Source organism: Passer montanus, unplaced genomic scaffold (assembly GCF_014805655.1).
Source record: "Passer montanus isolate IOZ18808 unplaced genomic scaffold, ASM1480565v1 scaffold161, whole genome shotgun sequence".
In the NCBI taxonomy this organism is placed as follows: Eukaryota; Metazoa; Chordata; class Aves; order Passeriformes; family Passeridae; genus Passer; species Passer montanus.
Window position 1 is genome coordinate 33,956 of NW_024363272.1, and position 13,172 is coordinate 47,127.

At 49.6% G+C, this 13,172-nt stretch overlaps 3 protein-coding genes across 5 annotated transcripts in view; 1 reads left to right on the forward strand and 2 right to left on the reverse strand.

Annotated features, from left to right (window-relative positions):
• The window catches only part of ATP5F1B (ATP synthase F1 subunit beta), a 4,499-nt gene extending 4,371 nt beyond the window's left edge, over positions 1-128 (reverse strand). Inside the window, exon 1 of the mRNA XM_039703217.1 lies at positions 17-128. Coding sequence (XP_039559151.1) covers positions 17-128 — 112 coding nt within the window. The remainder of the gene's footprint in view (positions 1-16) is intronic.
• Positions 129-708: 580 nt separating this feature from the next.
• Positions 709-13,040, reverse strand: PTGES3 (prostaglandin E synthase 3). Of its 2 annotated transcripts, XM_039703215.1 has the most exons (9): positions 12,712-12,832; positions 12,025-12,222; positions 5,517-5,630; positions 5,351-5,420; positions 4,232-4,330; positions 3,959-4,048; positions 3,713-3,775; positions 2,846-2,870; positions 709-1,502 (listed from the first exon to the last, which is right to left on the reverse strand). In XM_039703215.1, coding segments are annotated over exons 2-9 (483 nt in total). In that variant the 5' UTR covers positions 12,027-12,222; positions 12,712-12,832; the 3' UTR covers positions 709-1,482. The 2 variants fall into 2 exon arrangements, with proteins under 2 accessions (XP_039559149.1, XP_039559148.1); XM_039703214.1 differs by lacking the exon at positions 12,025-12,222 and having other exon boundaries at positions 12,712-13,040.
• LOC120499453 lies at positions 7,914-10,876 on the forward strand. Of its 2 annotated transcripts, XM_039703213.1 has the most exons (4): positions 7,914-8,683; positions 9,236-9,389; positions 9,440-9,737; positions 9,798-10,876. In XM_039703213.1, the coding sequence occupies exons 2-4, from the start codon at positions 9,291-9,293 to the stop codon at positions 10,547-10,549; spliced, it is 1,149 nt and encodes a 382-aa protein (XP_039559147.1). In that variant the 5' UTR covers positions 7,914-8,683; positions 9,236-9,290; the 3' UTR covers positions 10,550-10,876. The 2 variants fall into 2 exon arrangements, with proteins under 2 accessions (XP_039559147.1, XP_039559146.1); XM_039703212.1 differs by lacking the exon at positions 7,914-8,683 and having other exon boundaries at positions 8,841-9,389; positions 9,440-10,876.
• Positions 13,041-13,172: the final 132 nt, after the last annotated feature.

Genomic DNA, 13,172 nt, shown 5'->3' on the forward strand with positions numbered 1-13,172 from the left:
CCCGCCCGCCCCTCACGGCCCCCGCGGGGCGGGGCCGCCGCGCCGCGCGTCACCGCCGCACCGCGCGCCCATTGGCGGCTCCGCGGAGAGGCGCCGCGCGAATTGGCGCTCTCATTGGTCGCGCCCATGCGGCGCCTCGTCGCGATTGGGTTGGGGAGACGTCAGTCAAAACGCGCTGCGGGCTGATAGGGCGGTGTGCGGGGAAGGGGCGTGTCCCGGGTGAAGGTCAGCGGAAGTGGCGGCGCACGTGTGCCGCGCTTGTCCTTGGGCGGGCGCCGTGACCGCGGCCGAGGCCGCACCGGGCCCGAACCGGACCGCACCGAACCGAACCGGACCGCACCGGGCCCGAACCAGACCGCACCGGACCGCACCGGGCTCGAACCGGGCCGTACCGGGCCCGCACCGGGCCGCACCGGACCTCACCGGGCCCGTGTCCGCCTCCCGGCCCCGGTGTCACTGTAACGGCCCCGGGGCCGCTCCGGTGCACCGGCCCCGCGTTCTCGCCGAGGCGCAAGGCGCAGCCCACCGGGGAACGGGGAGCGCCGCGGGGTTTGTCCCGTGATTACCCCAAGAAAGGAGATCCCAACCCCCAAAAAAGGGGATCCCACCCCCCTGAACCCCCAAAAAAGGGGATCCCACCCCCAAAAAGGGGCTCCCACCCCCTGCCCCCCCAGCAATGCACGAGGCCCACCCCAGGGGAGCGCCAGGGAGTCTTCAACAGTTTATTAGAAAGAATGCAGACATTAAAAAAATCCCAGCTGCTCCGAACACGGGCTGAGGGCCGAGCCCCGCGCTGTCCTCGCTGCCAAACCCACAGTGCAAATACCATTTTGGTCGAAAATGTACAGATTGACAAAGCAACAATGTACAGCCACTCCCAGGAGGTGGGGAAGGTTTGGGGTCGCACGGGACCAGGGGCACCAAAAACCAGGAGGATTTGGGGTTTTTTTTCTTTTTTTTTTTGAGATTTAATTATTTTTTTGAATGGGAACAGAGCTGAAGACATCACGAGGGATGTGCCTTGCCTGCTGGATTTTTTGGGGAGTCACTAACAGGTTTTTTGTTCCCGGTAGAAATTAATTTCAGGCCGTGGAGATAGGAAAAAAAAATAAATTTTTTGTTTAAACCAGTGTTAATTCAGGGTTCTCCCATTGCTACGAGGCAAGGAGGCTCTGTAAACTTTATTGCAACTGCTCTCAATGCATTGCCTACGCCTCAGTTGGGTTGGTTTGGTGGTTTTTTGGGGTTTTTTGGAAGTCTGGAGAACGGTTCATGCATAACTGTTATTGCCTCTGGTGGCTCTGAGACCGCCCCGTGCCATGGCACACACCTCCCATCAGTGAAGCCACTGCAAATGGACTGGAAATGGGTTAAAGGATGCAGGATCTCCCTTTAGGGCTATCAACTCAGGAATTCTTATCTCAATTATGAAATGTTGTGATGAACTTTTTTCCCCCAAAACCCTGAAGACGACAGTTTGCCTTACTCCAGATCCGGCATTTCTAGAAGGAAAAATAAAAATAAAAATTAGTGGGTGGAGGGTTGCTTTGTGGGTTTTGGTTTTTTGTTTGGGTGGTTTTTAAAAGCTCTCGGGGTGTTATTGTGTCACAAGGGACATAATAAATAAGAATAAATAATAATTAATTAATTAATTATTAATAATAAAAGGTTGGAGCTGGCCTCCAGCTCTCAGGGTGTTATTATGTCACAAGGGACATAATAAATAAGAATAAATAATAAATAAATAAATAAATAAATGAATGAATGAATGAATAATAATAAAAGGTAGGAGCTGGCCAAAATAAAAATAAAAATTAGTGGGTGGAGGGTTGCTTTGTGGGTTTTGGTTTTTTGTTTGGGTGGTTTTTAAAAGCTCTCGGGGTGTTATTGTGTCACAAGGGACATAATAAATAAGAATAAATAATAATTAATTAATTAATTATTAATAATAAAAGGTTGGAGCTGGCCTCCAGCTCTCAGGGTGTTATTATGTCACAAGGGACATAATAAATAAGAATAAATAATAAATAAATAAATAAATAAATGAATGAATGAATGAATAATAATAAAAGGTAGGAGCTGGCCTCCAGCTCTCAGGGTGTTATTATGTCACATGGGACACAATAAATAAGAATAAATAATAATAAATAAATTAATTAATAAATTAATTAATAATAATAAAAGGTTGGAGCTGGCCTCCAATATTATGTCACAAGGGACATAATAAATAATAATAAATTAATTAATAAATAAATTAATTAATTAATAATAATAAAAGGTAGGAGCTGGCCTCCAGCTCTCAGGGTGTTATTATGCCACAAGGGACATAATAAATAATAATAAATTAATTAATAAATAAATTAATTAATTAATAATAATAAAAGGTAGGAGCTGGCCTCCAGCTCTCAGGGTGTTATTATGCCACAAGGGACATAATAAATAATAATTAAATAAATAAATAAATAAATAATTATAATAATGAAATTAATTCTAATAATAAGAAAATAAATATAAATATAAATATATTAATAATAATAATGATGATAATAATAATAATAATAATAATAATAATAATAATAATAATAATAAATAATGATAAAAGGGGCATTTTGGGGGCTCTTCCCAAGGGAAAACTGTGCCAGAGGCACCCTGAGCACGTGCTGCTCCTGAAGCCAAAACCCCCTGGGGCTGGGGAGGTCAGACTGGGATTTGGGGAGGTCAAACTGGGATTTGGAGAGGCTTTCCCAGGTCAGATTTGTCTCCAGGGCTGGACTGGACAGGAGGAACATCTGCTGGCCTGGAGAATGCAGCAGGTGAAGGGAAAACAACAAAGAAAACAACTCACTTTCATCATCACTGTCTGGTGAGTCCTGGAAAGGAGAACAAACAAACTTTCAGTGGGGCAGGCAGCTCCTCCAGCACCCAGCCCAGCAGCACAGAGCTGCTGCTCCCAAAGCTGCATTTGAGGGGCTCAGGGAGCCCAAAGCTGCATTTGAGGGGCTCAGGGAGCCCAAAGCTGCATTTTGAGGGGCTCAGGAGCCCAAAGCTGCATTTGAGGGGCTCAGGGAGCCCAAAGCTGCATTTGAGGGGCTCAGGGAGCCCAAAGCTGCATTTGAGGGGCTCAGGGAGCCCAAAGCTGCATTTGAGGGGCTCAGGGAGCCCAAAGCTGCATTTGAGGGGCTCAGGGAGCCCAAATGTGGATTTTGAGGAACCCAGTGAGCCCAAATGTGGATTTTGAGGGGCTCAGGGAGCCCAAATCTGGATTCTGAGGTGAGGGGCTCAGGGAGCCCAAATCTGGATTTTGAGGAACCCAGTGAGCCCAAATGTGGATTTTGAGGGGCTCAGGGAGCCCAAATCTGGATTCTGAGGAACCCAGTGAGCCCAAATCTGGATTCTGAGGAGCTCAGGGAGCCCAAATCTGGATTTTGAGGAACCCAGTGAGCCCAAATCTGGATTCTGAGGGGCTCAGTGAACCCAAATCTGAATTTTGAGGAATTCATTGAGTCCAAATCTGGATTCTGAGGAGCTCAGTGACCCCAAATCTGGATTCTGAGGGGCTCAGGGAGCCCAAATCTGGATTCTGAGGAACCCAGTGAGCCCAAATCTGGATTTTGAGGGGCTCAAGGACCCCAAATCTGGATTTTAAGGAGCTCAGGGAGCCCAAATGTGGATTCTGAGTGAGTGCAGGAGCTCACTGCACCCACATACTCACATCATCTGCCCCATCTACTTCTGGCAAGTCTACGTCGTCGTCTCCTCCCATGTTGTTCATCATCTGCTCAGAGACAGAAGAGCCACAATTTTGGGGTCAATCCAACCCCACTTACACCCAGAACAACCCCAAACCACCAGCCCCCCCTTTGGAAGCACCAGCAGGAATTACAAAGTGCTGCTGCACAAAAAGTTGGGATTTGCTGCCTGGCAGCTCCCAAAGCTGCAGGAATTTTTCATTTCCTACCTCAGAAAAGCGATCAAAATTGGACATGTCTTCATCTGAATCATCTTCCCAGTCTTTCCAGTTGTTGAAGTCCACGCTGAGCCAGTTGAGCTGCAGCAAGAGCAGGAGTTATTTCAGGACAAGGAATTATTTCAGGACAAGGAATTCTTTCAGGACAAGGGAGTGAAGCTAAGGAGGAGCAGCAAAATGACCCAAAACTGCTCCAGAAGCTGAACACGACCCAAATCTTCGCTCAGGGAGAAGCCAGGGGAGGCAGCAGCTGCCCAGACCCACCTTTGCCCTCTCTTTTGTTAACCTGGGCCATGCCTGACCAGACTCTCCTTTTCGTAAACAGCACAGGATGGATCTGTCTGTTCTTTTATGCTTTGATTCCTGAAAGAGAGAAATGTCCATCAGTGCCATGGATTAAAAAGAAAGGAAGAAATATTTCTATTTTTAAGGAATAAATGTTCCCATTTTTAAGGAATAAATGTTCCTATTTTTAAGGAATAAATATTCCCATTTTTAAGGAACAAATATTTCAAAAATAGAAATATTGATTCCTTAAAAATGGGAATATTTATTCCTTAAAAATAAAGGAATAACTATTCCCATTTTTAAGGAATAAATAGTCCTATTTTTAGGGAATAAATAGTCCCATTTTTAAGGAATCAATATTTCTATTTTTGAAATATTTGTTCCTTAAAAATGGGAACATTTATTCCTTAAAAATGGCATTATTTATTTCTTAAAAATGGGAATACTTTTTCCTAAAAAATGGGAATATTTATTCCTTAAAAATGGCATTATTTATTTCTTAAAAATGGGAATACTTTTTCCTAAAAAATGGGAATATTTATTCCTTAAAAATGGCATTATTTATTTCTTAAAAATGGGAATACTTTTTCCTAAAAAATGGGAATATTTATTCCTTAAAAATAAAGGAATAACTATTCCCATTTTTAAGGAATAAATAGTTCCATTTTTAAGGAATAAATATTCCTATTTTTAAGGAATATTCCCATTTTTAAGGAATAAATAGTCCTATTTTTAAGGAATAAATAGTCCCATTTTTAAGGAATAAATATTCCCATTTTCAAGGAATAAATATTTCTATTTTTAAGGAATAAATATTCCCATTTTTAAGGAACAAATATTCCCATTTTTAAGGAATAAAATCTCGAGAGCAGCCTCAAGAACAGCTATTTTTTAGGCTCACAGAACCAAGGGAAGGTTTGGGTTGGAAAGGACATTAAAAGCCAAGTTCCAAACCCCAGCCAAGGGCAGGGACACCTCCAGCAGCCCAGGCTGCTCCAGCATGGCCTTGAGCACTTCCAGGGATGGAATTCCTGCAATTTCTCTGGCCAAGCTGTGCCAGCCCCTCCCCAGCACAGAACTCAAGGGGATACTCACATTTGGATCGATATTGTTAAAAAGATCGATTTCATTTAAATGTTTAAAGTTATCACTTCCTCCAAGACAACTGCAAGAGAAAAACAAATCAGTATTTAGCCCAAAAAAACATCTCGTAGAACAAAATCTGCTTCTTCTTAGCACTGCCTGGGCTTGAATTATTTACCTGAAGGTGAGTTTGGACTTTTCAAAATTTACATTTACGTCTTTGCTGTCTTCAACACAGAACTCGATGAAGACGTAGTCCCTCCGGTCGTACCACTTTGCAGAGGCAGGCTGCCTGTGGGCACAGCAGGGACACAAAAAATTCATTTTCAGCAAGAAATCCGACAAAAAAAAATCCTTTCTGCCTTTAAAACCTGTGTTTTGAGCTCACTGTTGTTTTTTAAGCTGAGAAGAGAGAGCTGGAATAAAAAGAAATGATGTATTTAGGAGAGTGATGCCCCCAGAAAGCTCCTGGGAGGAGCCACTGAAATCTGAGACTGAAAGAAACGTTTCAGCAGATGAAAAATTTGATAAACTTCAAGATGAGCTACCACAGACCGTGGCAGCAGCTCCAGCACCTCCAAGGGCAGATTTCAGAGTGGATTTTGTCACGCAAGGAGCTAAAACCTAAAGCAAAAATTTAAAAAAATAATTTCTGGGGGTATTGATACTATGATTAAGAGCTAATTAAGGGTCTTAATGGGACCCTTAATGGATTTGCCATGATTAAGACCCAATTAAGCCAGCACAGGATGGAGAACCCCAGCTCCAAGCTCTTTATAACTTCCTCAAGTCCTCACTCTGGGACTCCCATGCACTTTGGAATAAATCTACTTTTGCAAAACCACCTCAAAAAACCAACAGCGTGTCCAGGGGAGCTGGGAAAGCCCCAGAGCAGCTCCTGTGTTTGCACAGAACTCAATTAAGACCCAATTAAGCCAGCAGAGGATGGAGAACCCCAGCTCCAAGCTCTTTACCACCTCCCAAGTCCTCACACTGGGACTCCCATGCACTTTGGAATAAATCTGCCTTTGCAAAACCACCCCAAAGAACCAACAGCGTGTCCAGGGGAGCTGGGAAAGCCCCAGAACAGCTCCCCAATTAACACCCAATTAAGCCAGCTCCGAGCTCTTCACAACCCCCCAAGTCCTCACTCTGGGACTCCCAAGCCCTTTGGAATAAATCTGCCTTTGCAAAACACCCCAAAGAACCAACAGCGTGTCCAGGGGAGCTGGGAAAGGCCCAGAGCAGCTCCTGTGTTTGCACAAAACTCAATTAACACCCAATTAAGCCAGCAGAGGATGGAGAACCCCAGCTCCAAGCTCTTTATAACTTCCCCAAGTCCTCACACTGAGACTCCCAAGCCCTTTGGAATAAATCTGCCTTTGCAAAACCACCCCAAAGAACCAACAGCGTGTCCAGGGGAGCTGGGAAAGCCCCAGAGCTCCAGAGCAGCTCCTGTGTTTGCAGAGACCTCAATTAACACCCAATTAAGCCAGCACCAAGCTCTTCACAACCCCCCAAGTCCTCACTCTGGGACTCCCATGCACTCTGGAATAAATCTGCCTTTGCAAAACCACCCCAAAGAACCAACAGCGTGTCCAGGGGAGCTGGGAGAGCCCCAGAGCAGCTCCTGTGTTTGCACAGAACTCACCTGCAGTGCTCTGTGGAGCAGGAAAATGCCCTGCCTGGGCTCCCTGCCCCTTCCAGCCCAGCTGCATTCCAGGAGCAAACTGCCTCCCAGCACAGGCACGGAGCCCAGGGCTGCTCCTCACACTCCTTTGTCTTCCCAGGGAATCGTGGAATGCTTGGGAGGGACCCTAAAGTCCAGCCAGTGCCACCCCCCTGCTGTGGCAGGGACAATTCTGCTTGTCCAGCCTGGCCTTGGAGGCTTCCAGGGGTGGGGAATCCACTCCAGGGCCTCACCAGGAGGGTATTTCGTATCGATATTCCATCTTCATCTCTTCTTGAACCTTATCTCCACCTTTATCTGCCATTCCTGTGCCTCACAGGGAGGATTTTTCCCCAGCTGGGATGAGGTGGGCAAGGATCTAAACCAGGGACGGCCACCTCACCAAGGTGAGGCCCCTTTTTGCTGCTCTCTAAGCCAAAATCTGACCAAAAAATAACAAAATCTGACCAAAAAATAACAAAATCTGACCAAAAAATAACAAAATCTGACCAAAAAATAACTTTTCACACCATTTGCTAAACCAGATCAAGCTTCTGACTCACCTGATCATCGATTAATTGCAAAGGGACTCACCCAAAGATTCCTGCTGCTGCCATCCACATTTCCCAGGGATGAAACATGGCACAGCCCAGCTCCTGCTGAACCCCAAATCTGGGAGTTCCCCCAGTGCCACAGCTCCTTAATCTCTTCTTGAACCTTATCTCCACCTTTATCTGCCATTCCTGTGCCTCACAGGGAGGATTTTTCCCCAGCTGGGATGAGGTGGGCAAGGATCTAAACCAGGGACAGCCACCTCACCAAGGTGAGGCCCCTTTCTGCTGCTCTCTAAGCCAAAATCTGACCAAAAAATAACAATTTTGCTGCTCTAAATAACAAAATCTGACCAAAAAATAACAAAATCTGACCAAAAAATAACTTTTCACACCATCTGCTACACCACATCAAGCTTTTGACTCACCTGATCATCAATTAATTGCAAAGGGACTCACCCAAAGGCTCCTGCTGCTGCCGTGCACGTTTCCCAGGGATGAACCCAAGCATGGCACAGCCCAGCTCCTGCTGAACCCCAAATCTGGGAGCTCCCCCCATGCCACAGCTCCTGACACACTGGTGCCAGCTCAGGGAGCAGCTCCAGAATGGCCACGATGCCAACAAACACCTTTTGTAGGTGCCACAGCACCTGGGCAAAGAGCAACGCCCAAGGATTTAATTTCCAAAAAAGTGGATTCTGAATTCAGCCTGGAGTTTCAGCTGTTCCAGGGTGAAAACCTGCTGCTTTCCCTCGTGGCAGCATTTCAGGGAATGTTCATTTAATTATCACCTTATTCAGGTGAAGTGCAGCAGCAGAGCAGCAATTTTCTTACTGTGGTATTTTTAAACCCTTCCTGGACACGGATTTTCCTCTTTTAATGGGGAATAAAAGACTCCCAAGAGGAAAGGAGGATGAGAAATGCCCTGCTCTGCTCCCTCTGTGCTGGGAGACACAACCCCCCAGCGTGGGGCACTTGGAGTGTCACTGCAGCTCTGTCACAACCAGAAATCTCAGGGGCTGGATGGTGCCAACACCTCCCAGCTCTCAGTGTCAATGGAGACATCTCCAGCCTTCCCTGGAGCCTCCTGGCCGTGACCTCAGTGGCTCTGCCAGGATTGGGGATTTGAGGCACCATCAGAACTCACAGAGCTCCAGGAAACCTCCCTCAGCTCTCACATCTGAGCTGCAGAGCAGAGATCCAAGATAAGTCTGACATTTCTGAACCTAAACCTGTGCTGCTTTCCTGGGAATTCACCCTGAGACCTGTGACCCTGGCAGCTCCATCAGGACTGGGGATTTGAGGCAGCTCAGAGGGCCCCAGAAATCCCACCCAGCTCAAGGCTACACACACACCTCTGGGCTGCAGAGCACAGGGATCCCAATGAGTTTTACTCAGCCATAATCTACATTTCTGAACCTAAAACCTGCCCTGCTTTCCTGGGAATTCACCCTGAGACCCGTGACCTCAGCAGCTCCACCAGGATTGGGGATTTGAGGCACCAACAGAAGTCACAGAGCTCCAAGAAACCTCACTCAGCTCTCACATCTGAGCTGCAGAGCAGAGATCCAAGATAAGTCTGACATTTCTGAACCTGAACCCATGCTGCTTCCCTGGGAATTCACCCTCAGAGTGTTTGGAAGCCGTGACCTCAGCAGCTCTGCCAGGATTGGGGATTTGAGGAACAGCAGAGCTTACAGGGCTCCAGAAATCCCATTCAGCTCAAGGATACATGTCTGAGCTGGACAGCAGCAAGGTCCCAGATGAGTTTTGTTTGGCCATAATTCACATTTCTGAACCTAAACCTGCACTGCTTTCCTGGGAATTCACCCTGACACCCGTGACCTCAGCAGCTCCACCAGGACTGGGGATTTGAGGCAGCTCAGAGTGCCCCAGAAATCCCACCCAGCTCAAGGCTACACACACACCTCTGAGCTGCAGAGCACAGGGATCCCAGATGAGTTTTACTCAGCCATAATTTACATTTCTGAATCTAAACCTGTGCTGCTTTCCTGGGAATTCACCCTCAGAGTGCCCCAGAAATCCCACCCAGCTCAAGGCTACACACACACCTCTGAGCTGGACAGCAGCAAGGCCCCAGATGAGTTTTGTTTGGCCATAATTCACATTTCTGAACCTAAACCTGCCCTGCTTTCCTGGGAATTCACCCTCAGAGTGCTCACAACCTGTGACCTCAGTGGCTCTGCCACGATTGGGGATTTGAGGCAGCTCAGAGGGCCCCAGAAATCCCACCCAGCTCAAGGCTACACACACACCTCTGAGCTGCAGAGCAGAGGGATCCCAGATGAGTTTTACTCAGCCATAATTCACATTTCTGAATCTAAACCTGTGCTGCTTTCCTGGGAATTCACCCTCAGAGTGCCCCAGAAATCCCACCCAGCTCAAGGCTACACACACACCTCTGAGCTGGACAGCAGCAAGGCCCCAGATGAGTTTTGTTTGGCCATAATTCACATTTCTGAACCTAAACCTGCCCTGCTTTCCTGGGAATTCACCCTGAGAGTGTTTGGAACCCGTGACCTCAGTGGCTCTGCCAGGATTGGGGATTTGAGGCACCAAGAGAACTCAGCACCACCAGAAACCTCACTCAGCTCAAGGCTGCACACACACCTCCAAGGGAAGGATTTATCTGGCCATAATTCTGGTTCCAGGTTTCTACAACTTAATTTTCCTAATTCCAAGTTTCTGAGCCTAAACCTGCCCTGCTTTCCCAGGAATTCACCCTCAGAGTGCTCAGAACCTGTGAGCTCCCAGAAATCCCACTCAGCTCAAGGCTGCACACACACCTCCAAGGGAGGGAACCCAGATGAGTTTTATTTGGCCATAATTCACATTTCTGTACCTAAACCTGCCCTGCTTTCCCAGGATTTCACCCCAGGAGTGCTCGGGAGGTGCTGGAGCTGCCTCTCCTCCCTTTATCTGCTTTTCCAATCTCATCCTCCCAAAGGGAGGAGGGAAAGCTCCCTGTGAGCTTCAGTCAGGACTCACCAGTTCCAACCAGTAAGGCAGGACCTGCTGGGATGGGGAGGAAGCCACAGCTCCTTTGTGCCTCCTGCCCACACGGAGATTCCCAGCAGAGAACCAGAGGCAGCAGCAGCCCCTGGGGAGCTGGGCACGTGCTCCCAGTGCTCCCACACACCTGGAGAATCTCCTGTCACAGGCACTGACCCAGCACCTGTCAGAGTTCCATCCTGCTCACCCAAACCCCAAGGGAGATCAACCTCCTGCTGAGGTTTTTTTTTTGGAAAATATAAGAATTTAAATGTTTAAAAGGGAATTTAGAGCTCCCAGCAGGGAGGATTTGAGGGAGATCAACCTCCTGCTGAGGGGTTTTTTTTTGGAAAACAGAAGAATTTAAATGTTTAAAAGGGAATTTAGAGCTCCCAGCAGGGAGGATTTCCTCTGTCCCATCCAGCTGTGCTTTGGGGGCTTCCTGAGAGCCACAGGCACCCCAAGCTCCTCTGGCTCCTCCAGTCCCCACATTCCCATGGCAATCGTTATTCCAGAACTGTGGAACAGGTTCTAGAAGCTTCCAGCAGCACTGATGGGCAATGGGGGGGCTCAGCTTCACCACAGAGCCCTCAAGGCTCTGCTGGATGTCCCTGGATATATCCTGGCCTCTGGCACCAGTGGAATCTCAAATCTCTCCATCTGTGGCACTGAGGAAGTTCCCAAATCTGTTTTGTGTTCTCTGGAACCCCATTTTTATCTCCTGGAAGTATCCCGACAGAAATCAGGCCCTCAACAAGATTCTCCCCTCCCAGGCAGCAATAAAACCTGTTTTATCAAATGACTTTTCCTTTCATTTTTACACTTTTTTTTTTTTCTTCATTAAAAAAGCCTCATTTTAGATTTCAGACCATTCTGTGCAGATGCAGCAGAGCTGCAGTTTCAGGATGATGAAACCTACAGAAATTACACCAAAAAAGCTCCAACTTGAGCACAGCTCTCTCACTTTCACTCGGGTTCAGACGAAGCACCTCCACTGTTCAGGGTTTCAGAGGAAAAGTAAAAGCCAGGCTGGGGACAAGGGACCAAAAACCCACTGGTTAATGCTGTTAATGCCCAAATCCCTGACAAAACCAAACCTCAGGAGGTGCTGCTGCCTGCAGGCCTTCCAGCCAGGCACGTGGAGGTCACAGAACTGTGGAATGGTTTGGGTTGGAAGGGACCCTGAAGCTCTTTCAGCCCCTCCAACTCTGCCAGGACAGCTCCAGGGATGGGGCATCCTCTGGAAAATCCATTCCAGCGCCTCAGCACCCTCAGAGGGAGGGATTTTTGTCCCAAAATCCCACCTAACCCCGCTCTCCGGAGGCTGGAAGTCCTCGTTGCGTGGCTGGAGATGTGGGAATGCTGCTTGCAGCTCCTTCCCCAGCCTGTTTTTCCCTCCTGAGCGTCACCCTGGACACAGAAAACACAAACTCCTCTTGAGGGGAAACACTCACATCCACCAGAGCCGCCTTTGGGTGTCCCCCAAATTAATTCCTTGGAGAATTCCAAGGAAAAAGATGAATTCGGGATGCACGTGGAGACTCGGGGGGAGGAGATGCAGCTGCCCCGGGGCTTTCCGCGCTCCTCCAGCCCCTCCCCAGGCGCCTTTTCGTTTTTTCCCGGTTTTTCACGGAATTCTGGAACGGTTTGGGCTGGGAAAAAAAAAAAAACCTTACAGCCAGACCGAGCCGTTCCGAGCCCTGCCCAGCCTGGCCTCGGAGCTCCCGGGGACAGCGCAACCCCGGGATGGATTTTGGGGGGGAAAACGCGAAAATTCGCGAAATCCGCCAACAGATCCGCACCGCTCCACGCGCTCCTTACCGGGAGACTCCCGCGGTTTCGGCGGGTGCCGGTGGTCACCGACCCGCCGAGAAACACCCAACAGCACCCCCCGAACACCCCCGCTCATTCCCGGACCGGGAGGTCCCGCCCGCCGCACCGGCACCGAGCCGGCAACCGGCACCGGCGGCCGAACCGGGGCGCTCCCCCGCTAACCGGAACCGGGCCCGGCCCGTAACCGGAGCAAAACCCAGCGGCGCGGGGAGGGCGGCACGCGGCGCCGGGGCGGCTCCCGGTGGCGGCGGGGCCCGGCGGGGCCTGGCGGGGCCTGCCCGCGCCGCTCCCACACCCCCGGGCCTCACATGGCGGATGGCGGCGGCGGCGGCGGCTCCGGCGGGGGTGCTGCAGCAGCTGCGTGTGGAGAGGCGGTGCCGGGCGGGTTCCGGTGTGTCCCCGGTGGGTTCCCGGTGGGTTCCCGGTGGGTTCCGGTGGAGGCTCCGGTGGCTCCGGGCGGGCTCGGGGGCTCGGCGCGGCCTCGCTCCCACAATGCCCCGCGCGCGCTCGGCCCCGTGGTGACGCAGCAAAATCCCCGCGCGCGCGCCGCCGCCGCCTCCCGCCGCCGCCACCGCGCGTGCGCGCCGCCCGCCCGCCCTTCCAGCAGCTTCTCGGCGCGCATGCGCAGTGAGCGCGCGGTGGCTGGGATGAGGGGGGGACGTGAAGGGACCCCCGGGACCCCCCCAAGTCCTTGTCCCCCCTCACTGTCCTTGCCCCCCCTCACTGTTCTTGACCCCTCCACTGTTCTTGCCCCCCTCACTTGTCCTTG